This window comes from Puntigrus tetrazona, chromosome 20 (assembly GCF_018831695.1).
Source record: "Puntigrus tetrazona isolate hp1 chromosome 20, ASM1883169v1, whole genome shotgun sequence".
Taxonomy (NCBI): Eukaryota; Metazoa; Chordata; class Actinopteri; order Cypriniformes; family Cyprinidae; genus Puntigrus; species Puntigrus tetrazona.
The window spans coordinates 20,796,926-20,820,982 of NC_056718.1; the positions used below are offsets into that span (position 1 = coordinate 20,796,926).

The 24,057-nt window shown below is 38.5% G+C and overlaps 1 protein-coding gene across 5 annotated transcripts in view; it reads left to right on the plus strand.

Annotated features, from left to right (window-relative positions):
* col12a1b (collagen, type XII, alpha 1b) overlaps positions 1 to 24,057 on the plus strand; it is a 66,359-nt gene that overhangs the window by 3,216 nt on the left and 39,086 nt on the right. For 4 of the 5 annotated variants that reach the window (XM_043219638.1, XM_043219635.1, XM_043219636.1 and 1 more), the window contains exons 3-25: positions 664 to 780; positions 1,427 to 1,570; positions 2,459 to 2,515; positions 3,703 to 3,966; positions 4,090 to 4,254; positions 4,337 to 4,510; positions 4,614 to 4,904; positions 4,994 to 5,596; positions 6,350 to 6,628; positions 7,840 to 8,112; positions 11,982 to 12,251; positions 13,884 to 14,150; positions 14,991 to 15,183; positions 15,291 to 15,415; positions 17,338 to 17,487; positions 17,640 to 17,759; positions 18,296 to 18,460; positions 18,638 to 18,784; positions 19,221 to 19,363; positions 20,545 to 20,674; positions 21,465 to 21,610; positions 22,431 to 22,560; positions 22,644 to 22,780. In XM_043219638.1, the coding sequence (XP_043075573.1) occupies positions 664 to 780; positions 1,427 to 1,570; positions 2,459 to 2,515; positions 3,703 to 3,966; positions 4,090 to 4,254; positions 4,337 to 4,510; positions 4,614 to 4,904; positions 4,994 to 5,596; positions 6,350 to 6,628; positions 7,840 to 8,112; positions 11,982 to 12,251; positions 13,884 to 14,150; positions 14,991 to 15,183; positions 15,291 to 15,415; positions 17,338 to 17,487; positions 17,640 to 17,759; positions 18,296 to 18,460; positions 18,638 to 18,784; positions 19,221 to 19,363; positions 20,545 to 20,674; positions 21,465 to 21,610; positions 22,431 to 22,560; positions 22,644 to 22,780 (4,490 nt within the window). The remainder of the gene's footprint in view (positions 1 to 663; positions 781 to 1,426; positions 1,571 to 2,458; positions 2,516 to 3,702; positions 3,967 to 4,089; positions 4,255 to 4,336; positions 4,511 to 4,613; positions 4,905 to 4,993; positions 5,597 to 6,349; positions 6,629 to 7,839; positions 8,113 to 11,981; positions 12,252 to 13,883; positions 14,151 to 14,990; positions 15,184 to 15,290; positions 15,416 to 17,337; positions 17,488 to 17,639; positions 17,760 to 18,295; positions 18,461 to 18,637; positions 18,785 to 19,220; positions 19,364 to 20,544; positions 20,675 to 21,464; positions 21,611 to 22,430; positions 22,561 to 22,643; positions 22,781 to 24,057) is intronic. The other variant, XM_043219639.1, reaches the window with a different exon arrangement.

Here is a 24,057-nt window from a genome sequence, read left to right on the forward strand (position 1 = left end):
TCACTTTAAAATATTTCTACATGTGCGTCTTGTACATGAAGTCCTTTAAGTCCCTCAAGTTGTTGCAGACAACTTTTCATGTACAAGTGCATGAGTCCTCTAGTTCATCTAGATTGGTGCGTCCGTGTTACATAACCTCTTTTTGTTTATATATTTACTTGTTTGTCACTATCTTTTATCTGTATATTTCATTAAAGGTTGTCGTCATGCACCTTTTAAGTGGTTTGCAATGGAAAGTGACTACATTAATGCAACTGCACACCAAACGTCCATTGTACAATCAACACTTCTTGTCTGTCTGTGACGACAGCTATTCAGACAGTTCAACACAGTACGTCTGGCTGCGTTGGACTGACTGTAATGAATGCATGCACGTCACAAGTTACAGCCCCCATGTAATGTTTTGTCGAGGTCTTTGTGGAACGCGCTTTACGTGTCTATGCTTGAGTAGTCAATGGCCCTTTGGTCAGACAGCTCAAACAGATGTCATTTTGACCCAAAATGGCCGCCGTTCACTTTGTTCCATGTTGCCTTGAGATCTTCTTCAACAGTGAACTTCACTGTTGGGACTTAAACCGTCCATAAACCTGTGTGCTCTTCTCATAAATACAGCTTTTGGAATGGTTTCTTGGAAATAACTTGATTCACCTCTTCTTTCCACAGTAACGCCTCCGTCAGACTTGAGGTTTAAGATTTTAAATGAAAACACAGTGCAAATGATATGGAAGCAACCGCTGTCAAGGATTGAGGGCTTAAGAGTCGTAGTGACATCGGATACAGGTGGGTGAAAACGTGAAAGCACTGCACATGTCGAAATTGTAATGCCAGCATTAAACATTTGCAATCAATTTAACTTCTGTGATGTGTTTTTCGTCAATTTCATTTAGTTTCAAAATGAAATTGTATATTCAACAAGGGAAAATGAATGACAGAACAAATTTTTCCTGATTGCCGATGGACTGGATTCTGGGAAAAATTGGCAGTCCACACCAAAAAAAGTTTAGCTTTTGACATTATGCTAATGGTCTTGTTCAGACTTGCAATGGTCGTCTTATGAACTACTGTCATTGTGCCCTTGAGCAAACACTTAACCTCAGGTTGCTCAAAGGGAACTGTCCTTGTAGTAAGTGTGCTATAAGTTGATTAAGATAAGAAAGCATCTGGTAAACGACAAGTAACCTTTAAACTCACTGCCACAGGCAACTCTTGGGAAATGTGTTCTGGCGTGCCCTTCAAAAATGATTTAGCATGGACTGTTACTCATCGCTTGTCTTGGGAAGTCATTAATGCTTCTCTAATCCAGCTCTTGTGTGTCTAGACTAGATTTATCTACTTATAAATTAAAGGTGGATAGATGTTATCTTCATGTAGATTGTATATCATGATATGACACTTAAACATTGTAAATGTTGCCTTCTCTCTATAGAAGAGCCTGTTAAGGAATTCACACTTTCTCCATCCACAACCAAAACCTCCATCAGGGATTTGACCCCCGATGTGGATTATGTTGTTACAATAACTTCATATTCTGGATCGGAGGAAAGCATACCAATCTCTGGTCAAATAACAAGTAAGTGGCAAGCAATTGTTTTTTCATGAGTGTGTCATGTTGATGCTTCACACTGTCATGAAAGTCTTGGAAGAGTTTGAAGAAGAATTTTTAAACTGTGGTTTGGAAAAGACATTGAAAGTGAATTTATGTTTGTTTTTGGTTTATTTGGAAATATATACTAGTTTATTACAAATGGTTTCTTGCAATTGCAGTCTAAAATTGTAAAATACAGTAATTGACCGTTCGCAGAGATCCACCTTCCTTAGTTTCTGTTTCCATGATCTCTCACAATGCATACGTGTTTTCACACAGTGTATAAAAGAGCAAGGAGAAAACTGACAACACATTGACAGAGAAGACAGATGAAGTTACGTCTGACATTAAACAAAGTCTAAGGACTTCTAGCTTTTAAATTCAGTCATTTTAGCTCAAAGGACTTTGTCCACAGAATGATAAGTGCATGCGCTTTTACAGAATGTTTTATTATTTAACACTGAGTATTTAACTTCAGCTCTGAAATCTATGCATACGGACATGACAGGTATTTTTGTATGCAAAACAAGTACTTTAAAGGAAATCCTTAGCTTATTACCGTTACTGTGGAATATCACAACTTGACCCTCTGTACATTTTACATTTACTTATACTGAAAGGTTTAAATTCAGTCTATCTTTTTTACCCCATTTTAACATGGATTTCTACGAAGACCGGCTGTAGATGTCAGGCAAAATGGCGGATAGCGGTGGCGTCACTGATTGGTCAAATCGCCTATCCATCAAGCTCTTTGCGAACGGTCAGTTAGAAATGACTAGAGGAGGCATGGAAATTCACTGGCCAAAAGGAACCTTTTTAATGGAAGGAATTCATTTTCTTTAATATTTATAGATTTTTTTGTTTCTGTTTTAGTCCAATCGAGTGGTTTTGAAGGAGGCACCAGGAAACCTCAGGTCTCTGATGCAGTCAGTAAGTGTACATCTCCACTATGTAATTGTTGCATTTTAGCAGGAATTTCCTTATTAGTCAGTACTTAAATGTGTATATGTCTTTGTTTCTTTCCAAATTTATGACTCCTGATAACAATTTAGCTTGTTAGCCAGCATTAACTTTTCCAGACATGATAAACTGAGCCAGCGTTTCCAGCATGACTTTTGGGTGAGAGTTTGTAAGTGGCCCCTTTGCGACTGATTTGAAATAAAAAACCCAAACTTCTCGCAATGCAGAAGGTGGAAAGCATTACAGCTCCGCTTTTTACAAGAGTGCTGTGACCTCGTCCTCCAGATGAAGGTGAACAGCTTTACTTTTCCTTTCCTACATTAAGCAGAAGTGGAAAATCTAACCACCCCTCACCCCCACCCCGAATACCATAATGGTTAGTTAGCATGCCTTCCGCAGACGACACTCTAACAAGACCCAGTCGAAATGCTCCAGTGCTTCCCTTCTGCTGGTGCAAGTGGAAAATCAGTGAATCTAATTACAGTAATAAAGGAAGGCAAGATACAATATGTCAACAACTTCCTGTCCTTTCCTGTCCTGTCCTGTCCTGTCTGCCATAAAGTCCTGGCAACATCTTACTAAATATGTAGCCGACACAGTCCATTCAAGGGCAACAAATTCCACAAATTGTGGTTGAGGGCAAGTATGATTAAAAGATGAGGAATTTTTCCAAACCATGTGGAGAAATGGAGTTCATTTATGGAGTACAAGAGAGAGGGAAGGACAAGTAATGACTCGCCTAATAACATTACGAATAGAGACACACTCAACCCATATGTCAATGAAGGAATGAGTTGTAACCAGTGTGTATTGCATAATAGGTAAATGTGGTGCTGATATACAGGATGTTCCCTTTCTTATGTGTATGTGTCCATTTTTTTATACTTTGATTGATACCCAAGTATACTGTATCAATGACTACATACATTGTCTGACATACAAATCCATTGAATCTGCATGGTGTTATGATACTGAGATTTGGTCTTACTCTGATATAGAAAAATTGCTTGGAATTTAGAGTTCTAAATTGTTTCTGGCAAATCTATTAAATGGTTTATGTTTTAAAAGTTTGCATCCTTTTCAACAATTAATCTCCTTTTTTAAAGTCAGATCTCTCAGAGTTTCTTAGCTTCTGACTCTCCAACTATTTTTCCCAGAATGCTCACCAAGTGCCATAGCTGACCTTGTCTTCCTGGTGGACGGCTCATGGAGTGTTGGACGTGAAAATTTTAAAAACATCCGAAGTTTTATAGCAGCCATGGCAAGTGCGTTTGACCTTGGAGAGGACAAAACTAGAGTGGGTGTGGTTCAGTACAGCACGGACACCAGAACTGAGTTTAACCTCAACCAGTATTTCAAAAAGGCTGAGCTGCTCAGAGCCATTAACAGTTTGCCATATAAGGGCGGAAACACCTTCACAGGTAATACATTTATACATATGTATTCACACTGAAGCCTGCAAATAATGTTACTGCTGAACAACAAAGTTACAATGTGAGTTTCTTAGTCTTAGTCTTAGTGATTTTTTTATGATTTTTGTGCAGGCGAAGCCCTGGACCACCTGCTAAAAAACATGTTCACAGAGGCCACCGGCGCTCGCAAGGGATTCCCCAGAGTTGCTGTAGTTATCACAGATGGGAAATCTCAAGATCCAGTAGAGGGTAATGCCAAGAGGTTAAAGAATGCTGGAGTTGAAATCTTCACTTTGGGTATGTGGTAATTCAGTGCAGTTTTTCATGGTCCTTGAAAGGAATTTTGAGAAATAATGCATTATTTATTATTTTTATTCAGGGATCAAAGAGGCAGACGAGGAAGAGCTGAAACAAATGTCTTCAACACCCTACAGAACACACGTATACACTGTACCAAACTTTGACATGATCAAAGCTGTGGAGAAATCGCTCATCACCCAGGTGTGCACCAGTGTGGATGACCAGCTCAACTCGCTGGCTAGCGGCGAGGAAGGTAAACAAACAATAACAATTGTAAATCTGCTTTAGCAGGTTTATTAAACACAACCCCGAGCATTAAACATGACCCCATTTTTCCTCTTTCTGTTTATTTGCAGTTGTTGAGCCAGCGTCAAACTTGCAAGTCACAGAGGTTGCGTCCAAGTCAATGCGGGTGACGTGGGATGCCTCTATAGGGGAGGTGACTGGATACAAGGTGCAGATGGTTCCCATGTTGGCTGGTAGCAAACGTCAGGAACTGTACGTTGGGCCAACTCAGACCTCTGTGAACGTGAGAGATTTGTCCCCTGATACAGAGTATGAGATCAGCCTGTTTGCACTCAAAGGTCTGATGCCCAGTGAGCCAGTTATGGCGATGGAGAAAACACAGCCTTTAAAAGTATCTCTAGGTGAGGAAAAGACTGCACAGTTTGACTCTCCACTTCATTCCATTGGTTAAATAGCTGTTTGATTCACAAACGTTTTTTTTTACTTTTAGAATGTTCCCTTGGTGTGGATGTACAAGCTGATGTTGTTCTCCTGGTTGACGGTTCCTATAGTATTGGACTGACAAACTTTGCTAAAGTTCGAGCTTTCTTGGAAGTCTTGGTCAACACCTTTGACATTGGGGCAGACAAGGTTCAAATCAGCTTGGTCCAGTACAGCAGAGACCCACATACAGAGTTCTATCTCAACACCCATCATGATCTGAGTGCTGTGGTCAAAGCTGTGAGAACGTTCCCGTACCGTGGAGGCTCCACAAACACCGGCAAGGCTATGACGTATGTGAGAGAGAGGATTTTTGTTCCAACCAGAGGTGCTCGTGCCAATGTACCTCGCGTTATGATTCTGATCACCGATGGAAAGTCCTCGGATGCTTTCAAAGACTCTGCAGCTAAGCTTAGGAACACGGATGTAGAGATTTTTGCAGTGGGTGTGAAAGACGCTGTCCGCTCGGAGCTGGAGGCAATTGCTAATCCTCCAGTGGAGACCCACGTGTACACCGTAGAGGACTTTGATGCTTTCCAGAGGATTTCCAACGAGCTAACCCAGTCCATCTGTCTGAGAATTGAGCAAGAGCTTCTGAACATCAAGAGAAGAAGTGAGTAGCGTCTGGTTTTACCACTAACTGCTGTTAAATTTGTTGGACTCTGGGTCTGGATGTTCATAGAATCATATGTTTTGAGCTCTGGTTTTGCATCAATATGTGCTAAAGTGTGTCCAAGCTATACTCAATTCTAAACAATGAAAATAGTATGCAGAAGCTGTCAAGCTTCAAAACTAACAAGCAACAATAAGTTGTAGTTATGTGCTGTATATAGAATCTTATAAAGTCATACAATAGCTTGGCGCTGGAAACAGGCCTGTCTTAGCCTGTAACTTTACTGTAACCAATTTTTTGACAATAAACTGGTATGTGTTTTAGTTAATCAAAGATAGGAACCTCATATATTTTGGTAGGTCTGTGTACTTCTTTAGTTTCAGAGATAGGTACCTCGATGCGGTTGTGCAGTCCTGCTCTGGTCCAATACAGGTCTGATTGCAAGCCATCTCTGTTTCTCTGACCTTCTCTGGATGTGACCTGTTTTGAGTTTCTAAAGTGTGAAGCTATACTCTTCTAAACAATGAAAATAGTATGCAGAAGCTGGCTTCAAAACTAACAAGCAACAATAAGTTGTAGTTATGTGCTGTATATAGAATCTTATAAAGTCATACAATAGCTTGGCGCTGGAAACAGGCCTGTCTTAGCCTGTAACTTTACTGTAACCAATTTTTTGACAATAAACTGGTATGTGTACTTTTAGTTAATCAAAGATAGGAACCTCATATATTTTGGCTCTGCTCTCTCTTCTAGGTCTGATTGCACCCAGGTCTCTGACCTTCTCCGAGGTGACCTCCAGGAGTTTCAGAGCTTCTTGGGTAACCGATGCGGTGGATGTGCAGTCCTATCTGGTCCAATACAGGCCTGACACTGATACAGAAGCTGGCTACATCTCTGTTTCTGTGCCAGGAGACACCACTACGACTGTCTTACATCACCTTACTCCAGTCACAAAGTACGAAGTCAAGGTTTATGCCCAATACCAGAAGGGAGAAAGCTTTCCTATATCGGACTTTGAGACCACACTAGAAGGTGACTGTCTGTTTTCTATAGAAGTTAATAAGGCTAATTACTATTTAGGCACCTTTTGAGACTTTTACAGAAATAGTTTATCCAAATGTTTTTCTTGATGACTTTCTTTCCTTTCATACAAATCAGTGGTGCGGTTTTTTAAAGAATATCCTGGCAAATTTGAGGAAACTGTTCCTTTGAAGGTCACAAAAGCAACCTTATGTTCCAATTTGTGCAGATTAAGGATCTGTGAACAAACTGAGAGTTTCAGAATAGACAACGAGGAGTTTCTGTGTTTCATAGGGGGCTGCTTCCGGTCCCCTTCCAAAACACAATGTCCATTTGAGGGCAATATACCATGAGATTATGAGTCTAAATTCCTTTTACTGGAATTTTAAGTGAGAAAGGGCTAGACATTTCTTTGTTCTTGCAGGTCGTTTTTTTTAAATGTTCTTGAATGGTTAAACTAAAAAAGTTTCGTATTTGTTTATGAGGATGCTGACCCATTCTTTCATTTTAACTGGTTGTTTCCTAGGCTTAATCAGACAACTGGTATAAAATTGTACTATGATTGGTTGAGCAGCCAAACACCTGAAGTGAATGGAAAATTTGATTTCGACAAAAACTCTATGAGACATTTCCCAGAATTTCTTTCGTTGAGTTGGCAAAAAATATCTGTTTGGTTAGGCAAAACCTCTGGGTTCTTTATCAAGTCTGAGAGTAGTTAGTGTCCAAGCATGAGCCAGCTGCGTCTTAATAGCTGCCTACAGCGATGCAGCTGCAGTCTGTCCACAGTTATAATCTCCAAAGGACAAATCCCAGGTCATGACTTTCGACGCCTGTGTTAAACCGGAGTTTTATCTCTGCATTGTCTCTGTTCCAGTCAACAAATTAGTTTTCTAACTCCTACTTCATCAGTTTCTTATTTGTGCTGCTTTCTAACGACACAATTCCTCAAAATTTGTTCGCAAATGTGTAGTGATCAGTCTTGAGATTTTTTACTTGGTTGATGAATAAATCAAATTTGGTAAATGTTGTTGTCAGCAAACCACCAGGTGAGACAAAGAGACCATGACTGATCTAAAATATCCAAATATAAATTTGTTATCCATTCTCAATGGGAAGGTGCCCAAGCCGCCTTGCACAAAAGGTTGCCCTGGTGTATCATCAAACTCACACTGAAGGAGGGAACTACTTTGTTTTTAACTGCTTTCTTTTCATGTGTCTGATAGAACATGGCTCGCCGAGAGACCTGCGTGTTTCTGACGAGACTGTGTCATCCATGCAGCTGTCCTGGGCTGCTGCGCCAGGAAGAGTTGCTCAGTATCGCGTTTTCTACCAGCCCACGGAAGGTGGTGAGATGAAGGAAGTGGACGTTAATGGGGACACCACAGTAGTCTTGCTAAAGAATCTCCAGTCAGGCACAGAGTACCAGCTGACCGTGAGGGCACGCTATTCCTCGGGGTTAGGCGAGCCACTGCAGGGCACAGGATCCACACTAGAAGGTATGGACAAGACATTCCTCTAAGAAACACACTATTTCTGAAATGTTTGTTTGGTGGTGGCGTGATGCAATGATGAAAGCTCAGGGGTTGTAACTGGAAGGTTGCTGGTCCCAACAAAGAAGAAAGCATAAACCAGGATCTAATGTGCACTGCCTTTCTTTTTGCTAGCCCCCATTTATTTTCATTGTTGATAAATGATAACATATGGCTGGGTACAACCAGCAACTTTGCAGTTGTTATTCTTGTAACCCCAGGCTCCTGTATGCTACTTTGAATAAATGCATGTGCAAAATTACATTAGTACTAAGGCTTCTGAGTATAGAGGATATATCCCAGACATATCTAATTTCTTACCAAGAAACATGATTGAATGTGGAATCATTGTATTTGCATGCTGTTTGTGTAAATGCAAAAGGCACCCATCGAACTCCCTTTGAGTGCAAGATTTGAGTATTGTGCATCAGTTGAAAAGGTGCAGCCTTGGAAAGTTTAGGGGCATTTTTAACATCCTCAGCCCTGTCAGCAAGGATAAACAAATAGGTTGAACAGAGCTGAGCGATTATAGTGCTTCTTCTTTCATTCAGCCCAGACAAACAGCTCACAGGACTTTTGGGGTTTCAGAAGACCAAATCTTAAGCTACAGCAACATGGCTACAGTATCTGCAAATGAAATTACCGAGACAAAAGCTTGCCCAGGTTCTTAAATCACTGAATTCCGTTAATCTTATGTCACTGAACCTTCAGTGTCGGATTTAAGGTCCAACGATCATAGCCCAGAAGGAGTTAAGTAATGGCTTTGAGTGATGGAAAACCTGCTAAAGGGATAGTTTACATAAAAATCAAAATTATGTCTTCATTGAGCTTAAAAGAAGTACTCCAGGCTTTTTAATGAAAACATATAGCAACCAAAAATGTGTTCTGAAGCTATAACTCAGTCTTGTGGACCTTGTACGGCTCAAATCTAAATGATTAACGTTTTGTCTTGCTATCATTGCTCATGACTTTTTGTATTCACTGCCATTACTTTACCCAGCTAAGGGTTATAAATATGGCAGATGAGCAGAAAATCCATGTGGCTGAAACAGCAGCTTCTGAAGGATGCCTACAATGAGTGGTGCTTTTTGGCTTTTGAGGAAGAACACGAGGGTGAATAAGAGATGTCAGAATCCTTTAAATGAGAATAGTGTTTTTAAAGTTTTTAGTAGGCTAGAGATTTGGCCGGGGTTGTTTTACTTTGTGGACCATTTAGCATGCAGGATTCCTGTTCTTGAAATCTGATCTGTAAGAAGCGTAGCATTATGGCTTGATTATGGACTGAAATTGAAGATTAGAAGATTGTGATTTCAGCTCCTCCATCCACCCTTTGAGGCTCGGTCAGTGGGAGCTGGACCAAATGAAGCTCTTTAATGCATATAGTTACTTAATGCAGGAACTATGCAGCTCTGGAACAGCGGAGTGGAGCAGTCACTCAGACATCTCTGTTCCTTCCTATGCATTCTCATGAGGATATGCATAAGGAGGAGCATGAAAGATTTCCGTTTTGTCCCCAATCTGTTGCAGGTGTGTGTTGCCCGGGCTCTGGTCCAGTTTATGACCTAGCGTGTCCATTTGTAGAGTAGAGAAGGTCTGCAATCCCAGATGCTACGTACATTTCGTGATAATTCACGCTGTCTTAGCTAATCATTGACCTGTCAGTGCACAGCGAGTCTTCAACAGGTTCAATTACCCCAAAAAGGATGATCTCTAGCAAATCGCTGAGAAGACCTTGAGGCTTTGTGTATAAAAACGTGAAATACTACGTGGCACTATAATAGCTCCCATATTTTTTACTTAAATACTATTTCTGTTGCTTTTAAATTGCACTGAACTGAAGAATTGTTATAAAGTCAGTATTTAAAGGGATTTGCAATCCACTGTAGTTCTATGATTACTTTTTAAACCAAAAAACATACATTTTATGCAACTTAATTGAAGCGGTGTGTGCAAAGTGATGGTCTTGTTGTATCTGCTGAATCCGTTGCTCTAAAAATGTGTGTCTGTGATGTCGCTGAGTGAAAACCGTGAAAGTGAAATCAGCTGTTTTGTTTCACCATCTCGCAGAAGATTGAAAAACGGGTTTCCATCTGCATATATACAAAGGAGAATCAAGAGACGTGAGGAGTTATCATAATGTAAACTCAAAGGCAAGCACATGTGGAACACGTTACCTGCCTTGTACTTTAGATGAGATTATTTTCAAAGGGATCTTATTTGTATTATATTCTCGTTAGAGTAGCACCTGGCCAATCGGAGTGAGACAGATTACATTAGCAGGGTATTATAGTGTTACATACATTCATTTGAAGTAAAGACTCAATCAGCTAGATACAAACAGGCCAAAAGGTGACTGTGTACTCCAGCACCTGGGTATCCTCAGAGGAGGTTTGTCCTTCCTGTTTGCCATCTGTCAGGGCTCCTAATGGGTTCAAGCTGGCCTCATTGTCCGGCTCGTGACCCCCAGAGATATTCGTAAAGTACAGATGAAGGGGACAACTGAAAGCTCTCCCAGCACCTGTGTTTTCCCGGTGATTGACACGAGGTTAAACTTCAAAAACACTGCTGAAAATTTACTGCATGTGTACGGCCTGTCTCGGCTTTGGATTTTGGAGCAGCACGGGATGCCGGATTGGCTTTTTGAATGGAATTGCATCTTTAAATGGATATAAAAGATCATTTGAATTTCAAGGCTCTTTTAAAGGCAGAGTCAAATAAAATCCTGCTGTCGGGCTGCAGAGAAATGCATATGAAAATCGCATGTTGAGCAAAGATGTTAGAAGACACATTGTTCAACAAGATGCAAGATGTTTCCAATTTGTGGAAATTGTGAGGACTTATAATTGTGTCAGGCAAGGATGAGACAGAAAAGGGGGCAAGGATGGAGAGTTGACGAATGACTAGAGATTTGAGAAGGTATCAGACATCTGGGTACTTTATGGTGGTTTTGTGAGGATTTGCCTTGTTTTGGAAAAAAGCAGGTTGGCAAGCGTTCACTCTTCTGCTTCTTCTCCAAAGTCTCAGGATCCTGCAGAGATTTAAAAGAATGGATATTTCTCATGAGTACTAGCATCTTCATGTATTTCTTTTTGTTTGGCATTTACATTTACAAAGAAAATCTCAGTTATGACAACTTTATGCAGACCCCTCATGTCATATTATATATATATATATACAAATTTGTATATGTAGTTTTTATATTATTTACATTTCAAATTGATTAAGAATATTAAATACGCATTTATCCAGAAACAAACTGCCTGCATTAGTCTATCGTTGATCTGTCCTTACATCACTAGAAATGTCTGGAGAGAATACTGTACATCTGATGGTACATCAATCTCCTAGAAACACTGTCACATCCTTTAAGTAAAAGTATTTCATAATTGTGGTGTAAAAACTGTGAAGAAGTTATAAGTGGAAGTTTATCTGCATGACAGAGTGCTTTTGAGACACTGTGGTGGGTTTTGTGAGGTGTGTGTGTGTGTGTGTGTGTGTGTGTTGACTTTAGACTTTATGACCGGCTGTTAAGCGTAGTTTCACCTGAATGAATTAGTGCTCATTGTCCTGACACACTTGCACCAAAGACACCAGAGACATTATGAGAAATGGTCCATCTGCTTCTAGAAATATATCAGATTATTGCCCAGGGTGATTCTGATAAAATACAGATTGGAATGATTTCTTTTTTTGCTTAAACATCTTTTTCTGAGAGTAAGCAAATAAACATTTTGCCCAGAACAACTTTGCTCATGAGCTTTCACCACACAACCCAGTTTCTAAAATTTTTACCTGTAATTTCTGTATATTAAATCAGTTTTGTGTGTTGCTTGCAGATGTGGGCTCACCGAGAGACTTGATAACCAGTGATGTGACGGACACTAGCTTCATGGCGTCATGGACGGCCGCTCCAGGAAGGGTGAGGCAGTATCATGTTCACTGGAGGTCTCTGTTCTCTGAGGAGTCTGGGGAGAAGACGGTGCCCGGGGATGTGACCAGCACGCTGTTGGAGCACCTCACTCCTGAAACACGCTACCTGGTGTCTGTGTTAGCGTTGTATGACAGAGGCAATGGAGAACCACTTGTGGGAGAGGAGACCACTGATGGTACGTAAACCTGTTTTTCTATTGTTATTGTGGTAACCCCTTATTCTCTAAATCAGAAGTTTTTTTGAAAAACTGCGTGTGAGTTGATGAACGCTAATGATGAATTAAATTACATAATAAATAAGTGGGATGGAGAATTAGTGCCTAATTAAAATAAATTAGACATTGTGGTATTACTTTTATGGCTTTTAAGGCTGCAGTTTAGTCTTACATGGTGCATGTTTCAGAGGAAAGTGTGACACTGTGTTAGATTCCCCCCAATTATTTTGGCATCATCAAGTTTTCAGAATTTTTTTTTTGTAACAAGAAACCAGTGTTCTCTGCTGATGGAGTTGTTTAGATTTTATTTATTTCTTTTAAAAGTAGACATTCTAAACTTCTATAGAAACATTTCTTATGTATGTGAGTAGCTTATGCTGAGATTAGTTTCATTTTTGTAACAAGCTCCAGAGAGGATCCTGTTTGTTTTCTTTATTTTGTTTTCTAAAATTTTTTTAATAAATAGTGTTTGAAAGTGTAAAATTCAAGACACAGTTCTGTAACTTGTTGTGTAAAATAAAATGGTGTAAAGTAAAATAATGATTTTTAATTAAAAGTATAAAATATAAATCTTTTCAATAAAATATTTTATACCTAAAGATTTCAGGTAACAAAATTTTCAATCTTCAAGAACTATTTATCACTGTACAGGGCTTTTAATTTGCTACATGCTTCTTTGAAATGAATAAGGTTCTTGATGATGATCCCCATATTGGTTCAGGAGTACATACAGCAGATGGTTTTCTCAAGAAGCATGGAACCTAAAAAATTGTTCAGTGGTATCACAGAAACTTAAAACGTTTCTTAAATGACTGTGAAATTCTGTTTGGAAGATTTAATAGTATAAATTGAACCCAATGAAGCAATTTGGGATGATTGGCTCATTGAAAGAAGCTGGAGGTTAGGTTGGGTTAGATTAGGGTTATGGTTATCTTCCAGGAAAGAAAAATGGTTCTGAGGGTAATACAGACGTGACAGGACATGCACGCCTTTGCCTCGGGCTTAACCATCTAAAGTGCATCAATCAACAACTGCAATCTCTGGTACTCGATCGAAGGAAAGGAATTAAAAAGGATGAGAAACCTTTAAATCTTAGCTAGTTGAAAAATTATTTAATGTTAGCGTGCCTGCTTTAAGTTGCGGTTTTGTGCTTGGCACAGAATCTTGGCAAGTACAGTGAGTTTTCAGTTTCTGTGCAGTAGTCACTTGCCTCCGGGTGGAAAATGTGAGCTGATCACAGCACGGGTGCAGTGAACATTGTTGCTGCGGGAAAGAGCAGTTTTAAAGGGTTGCACGTGTGCAGGGCAGCCCATAATACGAGCCGTATGTCGACTGGGATGCTGGCTGAAGCGTGGATACATTTTCTCTACCCAACTCAAATCGTACAAACTCATGGAAACATGACACCAGCGTGGGGATCGAGAGAGTACTGGAAGAAGGACAACTTTTGCTTCCTTTTTGCTTGCCTGTGGTTTCACATTCACCTCTGACCATCCCTGCTTGTCTGTTTTTGTTTCACTTGTCAGTTTTTGATTTATCCAGTCCAGTCTAGTAGAACTTTGGTCAAACGTTCTTATTTTTGTCTGTTTGTAGCATCTGCCTCTGCCAAGGCTTTACTGGTGTCTGATGAAACCGAACGCACCATGCGCGTAACATGGAAAGCTGCTCCAGGCCCCGTGGTCAGCTACAGGCTCATGTATGTCCCTGAAGACGGAGGTAAAGAGATGATGATGAAGATCCCTGCCAACAACACCAGCGCCTTGCTGAGGAAACTGCAGCCCCTAACCACCTACAACATCAAAGTGCATCCCATTTACAAACGAGGAGAAGGAAAAGCAAGGCAAGGAGTAGGAACCACACGTACGTTGGCCAATAATTCAAAGCCCATGAGTCACAGATATGTGCAGACAGGCATCACCACTTACAGCACACTACAAAAAAATTGTCTAGTCTTTGAGTACAATTATCTTGAGGTTCCTAATTCTAGGTTTGGGAAGCAAAACATATTTTTTCTTCTTTATTTTTATATGTTTTAAGTAAAAACAATTACATTATTAGCATTTTTCTTTTGGTCAGGATATTTTAAGAAGATAATTGATATTAACTGGAAAGAATCTATTAAAATTAAATTAATTTAAGCTTAAAACGATAAAAAATATCTGACGGTAAAGGGTCAGACCAAATAAGCTTAATTCATAGCAAAAAGAAGATTATTTTACTAATATTTTTGTTGTTTGTTTTAGTCAAAAGCTTAATTTTGATTTATTTTTCAGAAATCAAGCCTTAATAAGTCATTTTGCTTCTCAAGTTTCTTAATTTTCATACTGAAAAACAAACCTTTTTTTTGATATAGAGTTATGGAATGAAATTGAAGTGTTCAACTTCAGTGCATAACACCGCCTAGATAATACTTGCTATTTTAGATAATTACTTAACATTAAAAGAGGGACCTGAGCCGTATCAAAAGACCAGAATATCACACTGTACAGATTTTTGGCCTGGTCCAGTAAGCATCTACCCTAGCAACTGCATGACAATGTGTTAAAAACATCTTAAAAAACTTAGCAAGTGCATAACAATGCTCTGAAAACCACCCAAAGGGCCTTGGCATCAACCAAGTCACAAATTATTTACTCAGTAAATTTCAGATCTAGTCATCACATTAGCAAATGCTGATATTTGCTTTTCTTCGTTCTGCAGTGTCACCATTTAAAGCTCCAAGAAACCTACAGACCTCTGAACCCACTAAAACCAGTTTCCGTGTGTCCTGGGATCCTGCTCCCGGCAATGTACGAGGGTACAAAGTCACTTTCCATCCCAGTGGAAATGATATTGATCTGGGAGAATATCTTGTCGGGCCATACGACAACACTGTTGTTCTAGAGGAGCTCAGGTAATGTTTAGCATTAACCTTAGATGTTTCTCTTAACTTAAAGATGCTAATCATACTTATTGCTTTGAGTTGACACATATGGTATCATTTTTGTCCTTCATTCCCAGAGCTGGAACTAAATACTCCGTAGCTGTTTTTGGCATGTTTGATGGAGGTGAAAGTATGCCTTTGGCTGGGGAAGAGAAGACCACCCTCTCTGATGCACCGGAATCTCCTGCTCCCAACTTTCCTGGTATAATCTCAACACATCATGAAATAACATCCACATTTGTTTGTTCTAGACATGTACATTCTGTTATATATATATATATATATATATATATATATATATATATATATATATATATATATATATATATATATATATATATATATATATATATATATATATATATATATATATATCAGTTTGAAAGTAAACAAAAATTGTCAACTGAAGTTAGGACAAAAAAAACACATTAAATCAGAACAAATTATATAGATAATAAAAATAATAAAAGTGCATGAGAAACTCAAAACAATTAACTATATATGAACTATATTGCAATTAATATAAAAAAGAAACAATGACAATATTATTATAAAAAAAAAAACTAACTCATTCTAATGAACAAAAACGAACAAATGGACACTATTTGCATGGCGACTTCAAGCGTATGGTTTGCAGTTGTGAGCTCAAAGTCTTTGGCAACACAGTTTGCCAGCAACAGCGTCTTGAGTTTGATTCTGGCTGCTATTGGCAGGCAGTTTAAAGACTTGAGCGTAGCCGTAACGTGAAAGATGTTCCAGAGGTTAAGTCGTGCAGCAGTGAGAAGTTAAGCAGCAGATGCAGGGAGGATGATAAGAGTGTGTTGCAGAAGTTTAGTTGTGAAACAACCAGAGCAAAGGTAATGCAGTGGCACAGTTTTCCACATGTATCAACAGGATCTGACTGTCTAAACCAGTGTCCTGGTCATGCAGGTTGACTAAAAGTCGGTTCTAAAAGTCAAAATAGGTCTTAAATACTTCTTACATTATTACATGACTCATCAGGAAATTAAACATTCCGAATGGGAAAATATTTTTCTTTATTGTCTTTTGAATATTTAATCAAAACAATGCAACTTGTTATTAAATCTAATAGCTCATACAGTCAATTAATTTACCATGTCATAATCATTCTTTCTCATCTCATCTGCCAACATATCTTTGTGAAAGTTTGCCTGTGACATGAGTTCAATGCTGTGTTTTTAGTTATGAACTATTTCATAGAAAAGAGAAGGTCACTGAATAGCACAAGATTAGGAAAGTGTTATGTTTCTTTGACAAAACAATGACATGCAGTAAACTAACAGTGGTATAAAAGATAGTTTCCATGAGTCTAGATGATTATGCCATTATTCATTTAATGCATTACTTTATTTTATTTTTGTTTTGTTTTGTGTAGCCTTTTTTTCCAGTATCTGGTCTACCAACTCTAATAGTTTGACCAAGATTGTTTACAAGTTGAAATTCTATATACAGTAGACCATGTAGATCAAGTAATGATGACTTTCGTGGACCAAAGAATGGTTTCACTTCACTCTATTATATATATTATTATATATATTTCTGATCATGCTTGTAAACGAAAATTAATTTCACAAGATATTTTTCAATTGCAGACCATGTTTGATGGTGTCCAGAGAGATCACCAGTGTTCTAGCCTCAGTTTTGGGGCTCCTCTCTCACATTCAATAGGTATCTGAAGCTCCACACATCCTTCGGAGGTGGAATGCGCAAAAGAGAAGCAGCTCGTATTTCATGCATCACAAAGGGCTACTTCTTTTCTCTGTAGAACAGAAGCAATGACAATTCCAGGAAAATGGCCTCCAGGGCCGGATGCCAAAAGGGATTTGGATGCAACGCAAGACTGAAGAGTCAAAGAAGAAAACTAGAAATTGAATGGAAAGAGTCTGTAGCTTCAAGAAATGAACACGAAATAAAAGTCTTCTCTAAAAGTGTGATGCTTATAAGTTATTGCAGTGTAAATGTGCTTTTTTATTTGCTGTGAGCATGTGTACATGTACCCTGTTTCTCATCGCTCTCCTGCTGAACTAAGCTCTGCCATCAGCTGACATTATACAATCACATCTAAGCTTTTCTTGGCGTTTCTTGCTGATATTTTACTTGCAGAAAAACAATGTAAAACCACAGCCAAGGCTGATATCGTCCTGCTGGTTGATGGATCCTGGAGTATTGGCCGTTTGAACTTCAAAACCATCCGGACTTTTATCGGTCGCATGGTGGGAGTCTTTGACATTGGCCCCGACAAGGTTCAAATCGGCAAGTATCTTCTGTTTACGTCATGTTTTTTTGATGTACTGAGGTATATTCATGCATATGGACTCCAGATGGGATCTTTATGCTAGGATCATATTGAGTTATTACCAATCATATTTTCACTTGCATCATAACGGTGTATGCTTCTCTCCTAGGTTTGGCTCAATACAGTGGGGATCCCAAAACTGAGTGGCATTTGAATGCCCACCCCACCCGTGAATCCCTGCTGGAGGCTGTGAGCAACTTACCCTACAAAGGCGGAAACACAATGACGGGTACCGATCCATTGCATACATGCTTTATTGTTTATAGTCTTGAAGATACAGTCTTATTAGGCCATCTGGATTCCTGAAAACAACATTTAATGGCAATTTGTGTACCATCTTTATCATTGTTTCCAAAATTATAGACAAAACCCCCAGAAAGCTTATGCCTAAACATAGAATGCAACAGTTGGGTTACTGAAGTAAAACCCCCATAGGGGAATTGTTTTTTAAATATAACTTTAAATTTAATGATAGACTAACTGTACATAATTTTTACATAATTTTGCAATGATTTGCTTTAGTCTGCATTATTTCAACTTATTTGTTAAATAATTGTGTTTAACAGCAGAATTCCTGGTGGAAAAGTACATCATTCATGATTCTGCAGAGTAATTTACACCAGTCAGAGAATCAAAATAAGCAAATCAGGCCATGCTTGATTTGATCCATATATTATAGAAAACATATGAAGGTCAATCCACATTAGAAATAATGATAGATTGTGACCATAAGATGAAACCAACCTGCTGCTTTTGTTTCCAAAGGTATGGCCTTGAACTACATTCTCCAGAACAACTTCAAACCAAATGTGGGTATGAGACCCGATTCTCGTAAAATCGGTGTCCTTGTTACCGACGGCAAATCTCAGGACGAGATTATAGTGAGTTCTAAGAGACTACGTGACTCAGCCATTGAACTGTATGCCATCGGTAAGTTATTTTCTTTTCAGTGGAAAATAAAAGTCTGCATGCTATCAAGAGATACTCAACCCAGAGCCCAAATATCTCACAACTTTTCATTTGGCAAGACTATAGCTTAATCTACGTCTCGTTGACCCAGCTGAAGTAATTGAGATCTTTCACTAATGATCTCCTCTTGGCTCCAAGGCGTGAAAAATGCAGATGAAAATGAGTTGCGATCCATTGCCTCCGACCCTGATGATATCCACATGTACAATGTCAACGACTTCTCCTTCTTGTTGGACATCGTGGACGACCTCACTGTCAACCTCTGTAATAGTGTTAAAGGCCCAGGTACAGTCATGCACTTGAGTAGTGTATGTTTTGAATGCAAAACGGTCTATGAATCTAAACAAAGCTGTCCTGGATCTGTTTTACAGACTAAAATAAAAAACCAAGAACTCCCAAAGCTCCCAAAGTTTGGCTCAGCTGCACCGCTTGAACTCTTGCCATCCATTTTTGATTTGCACTCTTGTTTTCCCAGACGATTCTTTGTTTTTTTACTAATAATCTCACTGAAAAGACTTTGAGGAAAAACTGTACGTTGCACTCTGATCCTCTTTGGGAGATAGTGGTGATTTACAGAACAATGAAACTTTTGATATATAACCCATTTAACCTTTTGCAAGAAGCTAATAGGCCTGAGGAAGATTTACAGTCTAACTGTAAACTGGTTTGAGAGCCATTGGACACCACTGCTCATATTTTCCCATTGCTTTCTATGAACCAGGCGGCGGCCCAGGGACGCCCACTGACCTGGTGACTTCAGAGGTCACACATTACTCCTTCCGTGCTACCTGGATGCCACCCGACGAGCCAGTGGAGAAGTTTCGTATTGAGTACATCCCTGCTGCAGGAGGAAAGACTGAAGTGGTGAGCTTTAAAAACATATATCCAGCTTGTGTTCAAGTGGAAATGCATGCATACTTTATAGTATCTTTTGTTTGGAAGCATCTTGCGCAAAAATTATTTTGCTGTCTATGTGGTGAGCTACCTTGTAAAGCAACCACCAAAACATCACAGAACATCAAAAATCACTTATGTGGATTATTCTACATACCATAGGCAGAAACTAGTTAGCTTCTTCATGAACGTTGTGATGGTTTCAGCATTTTGGGTGGAAGTTGGCAGCTCATTTCAACAGAGAGGAGTGCAGAAGGTGAAGGTTTTAGAAAAAAACAACTATGGCTGTTATGAAGTAGCAACAAGGCACTGCATATAGATGGAAAGACTCACAATTGATTCTAGAAGTGATTGACATTGGCATGTTGCTGTGCTAAATACTACAATAATCTTAACTATATATATTTTTAAATATTGTTGTTGTAATATATATATATATATATATATATATATATAGTTGTTATTTTAATATTCAGTATTGAATTAAATATTTAACTATAGTCTGTATTTTATGTAATTTGTCTAGCATGTGTTTTTTATGCTAAGCTTGTTGCAGTGCCTCCTGAGATTTCTCTTTCGTAACACTGTCTTCAGAATTGGCCGAAACAAGTTGTCTTAGAAGGCATTAACTTTCCTAGTTTCCTGCATTATGAGCACATCTACAATACCTTAAAATGCTGTCTAGGTAAACAGCTTACTAATGTTTGGAACACAATTTATATGTACATATCATTTATTTATTATTGTTGCTTATTGCATGGTCACCATAAAAGTCAAATTTGATGAAGAGCAACATTTGACATTTTATTTCCATATCTCTACATACCTCTTGTGTAATGTTATTAACTTCTATAGAACTAGACAGCTTTCATATAACATTCATTCAGAGCTATGTAGCTTGTCGTATTTTATTTTAACGTATACATGGTGACTATATGCCGTAAAAGCATCATGTATCATCATGGGTCGAACTAGATCCCATAAATCTCACAGCATGCCCTGCGTATTCCCTCACTGAATTCCGACCTCTAAGAAACCTGCAACTTCAGAGAGATGATTTCAGATGGCAACATGCCTCCCATTTTCACCCCTCCATCTTGTGTAATACCCCTCTCAGCTGACAATCACCTCTTCCTGATGATGTTTTACAGATGTTCGTTGATGGAGAAGAAAACACAGTTGTCCTGGTCAACCTGACGCCCATGACCGAGTATATTGTCAGGGTCTATGGAGTGATTGGTGAGGAGAGCAGCGAGCCTTTGAAAGGAACCGAAACCACATGTAAGTTAACCTTTCCTGATGTTTACTGCACATGTCCTTTTACTGTTCAGTCTTGTATGAAGAAATTCACTGCATAACCATATCTTTACACTGGAGCTGTTTCATTGCATACTGGGCTATATTCAAGCCTTATTAGCTGCATTCTAACTGTGCATGAGCAAACATAACTCACATTTTTTTGAAGTAAATATTGTATATGTATAAGTGAAACATCCCACATTTTCTACCACATATCATGTTAGGAGCTTGCTAATGATGCCTGAAAATCTGTTTAGGTAGGCAATTTAGAATTTGTTTGGAGCAGAGCCAATATAAAACCACAAAGAAATACCGTAGCTCCTATAACTTACTATTTTAATGCTGGTTTTCACATCACAAATACGAAGCAGCTGTAAAATCTGTGAAGTGGTCTCTCGTCAACAGCTTAGTTTTGGTCTTATGGATGGACAAAGTAAACTTGAATCATTTTTACAGATTTAAAGTAAACAGAACATCTTAATTGGCTATTCACACTTTATAGTTTGCTTAAGTGTTTTTTACATTTCTCACTATAATGTTTATGATCAACATTACAAGGCCTTATCCCATCGTAAAGAGGGCCTTATCGTTTTGTCATGAGCCACTTGGATACAATAATCTGCCGTGGTCACTGTGGCTTCAGCTTTATGGTCATTTAATGCTCATGTTTGACCAAAGTGACCATTGATGAAAAATCACAACTTTTTATTTTTCTTTTTCATTCTTATAAAGCTGCGTTTTAGATCAGTTTCCCTATTTTGGATTTTCACAGTGCCCCTACCTGCCGTCACCAGCATGACCGTGTACGACGAAGCTATAACGTCCATGAGGGTCAGATGGGAGCTAGTGAGCGGAGCCAGCGGGTACTTGCTGAACTACAACGCCATCAACGGCAGCTTGCCCTCTGGAAAGATGGAGGTGAGTGCCTGTCGCATTGACGCCTTCCAGAACACCATCCAGACGATCTCTCAAAATTTCCACCTCTGCTTTATTAAAGCTCAAGGCAAAGTAAACCTACCTCTGCCAGCAGCTCCCTTAGTATAGCCAGATGGTCTAGGTAGGGTTACACAACTCTGTACAGGCCTGTAAAAAAGAAGATTACAAATGAGAACCAAATGAAATTTTTCTCAACCATTTTAGTGTTTGTTATTTTAGTGTTTTTTATTTTATAGTAAATTACATATTAGTACTATATTTAAATTTTGACAGAGCTTTTGTTTTTTTTATATACAATTTTCATTCCGAATGTAATTTTTCTATTTTTCTATGCTAGTGAATTATTTTCTTAATTTCATTTAAGATTTAAATATTTCACCTAATAATTTCACTGTAGGAAATTTAGAAGACATTTGAGACTAAGTTAATAATTCACTTAGGCTTAACTGAAAACTCCATTTGGTCTTCTGAGCAATGAAAGAGCGACCTCTGAGCAATAAAACTTTCCTTTAGAGGGTCTATACTCAAGCTTTTGGCAAAAATGGGTTAGTGCTGCTGTTTCATTCCTGAATTAATGTGCATAATAGTGCACATTATAAAATATCAACAGATGCTCTATGTTTTTTTTTTAAAAAGTCACAACCAACATCCCCGGAGATCAGGCTGATCTGATTTAGTCTGGAGGAGACATACCTTAACAACCAGGAGTGTGTTTATGCCAGGTGTTCCTCACAACAAGTCTTGTCTCGCTGGCCCATTGCTTTGCTCATGTTCATCCTCTCAACATCCCTCCCTCCCACAGATGCGAGTTGGTGCAGATGTGAATGATGTCCAGCTGGTGCAGCTGATTCCAAACACAGCGTATTCAATCTCTCTGTTCGCCCTACACGGGGAAGCAGCCAGCCAACCACTCATCGATAGAGGAGTTACTCGTACGCTTGTCTTCTCCTTATTTTCAGATGGCTTCAATCTGTTTTTATGAATATCAAATCAAATGCATCTATTTCTTTCTTAGTGCCTCTGCCTCCAGCGGGTGAGCTGAGAATCTCAGAAGTGACTCACAGCTCCATGCGTCTCACCTGGGATGCAGCTCCTGGGAACGTCAGGAAGTACATCATCACCTACAAACGAGAGGATGGGGATCTGAAAGAGGTGATCAAAATCACACAGCAGGCATCATCAAATTCAAAGACTCAAGACTCAAAACTCACCAAATTCTAAATTATTAAAATGTCCCATGAAAAAATTCTAATTAAGAAAAAAAACTTCAATAGAATCAATCAAAAATAATCTGTATTTTATTCACCAAGGATGCATTAAATTGATCAAAAGCAAAAGTAAAGAAAGTAATATTTCAAAATCTGTTTATAGAATTTTCTGTTCTGTTCTTCAGTATTAATGTAAAAATGTTTTACAGTTTCCACAAGAATATTAAACAGCACAATTTTCTTTGGCATTTATACTTATAATAGATGTTTCTTGAGCAGCAAATCAGCATAATAGAATGATTTTTGAAGATGAGATGAACCACTGGAACTATTTGAGGAGGTCCGAAAGGTCATGTCCAAGCAAACTTCTTGATAGGATGCAGAGCGTTATTTATCTCTGCTTGGATGTACTCTGGAACAAGGTTAAAATGACCTGATTCACCAAGTCGAACTCTGAATCCATCTTTGGAGCCATACAAGGCAAAACATTGCTGTTTATCATACTTAGGGATTTAAGTATGACGTGCGTGATACATCAAATCTTGTTTGGGAAAGATATGTTATTACTTCACCAGACTATGATCATGGATTTTTGCCTGGTGTGCAAAAAATAAAAATAAAAAAATACAAGAAAAAAAGGCCTTAGGTTAAAAAAAGCTCTAAGTTTAAAGGTTATATTAAAAAGTGCTAAAGTGTGTCCTTAAGTTTTGTTTAGTGCATCTTTAGTAATCATTTTGCCCTAAAAACAATAAATGACCAAAATAGCTCCCTTGAATCATCAGCAGATTTCTTGTTAATGTTCAAACTGACTGCACTGTAATTTTATGTTTTAAGCTCATCTTTTTTTATATAATTTCAAACTTTTTAACAGAAGATTAAAGAAAGCTCATTGATAGTAAGGAGAAAGTGGGTAAATAAAGTTCTATTAGTTCTATGTGTATGGTTTATGATGATCAAAGTAAGCAGGGGGTGAAGTGGTTTTGTTGTTTTTAAATGTCTTGTTTTTATAATTTTTTTTTATTCCTTGTATTCATGTGGTTTTATTTTATAAATTTTTTTATATAATTTTTATACTTCATTTTATGTAAAGAACTTTGAATTACCACTGTGTATGAAATGTGCTATATAAGTAAACTTGCCTTGCCTTGCTTTAATTGAGGGGTGAAAAGAACCAAAGCACATTTTAGTCATGAAAATAAGGTATTGTAAATATTAAAGCTA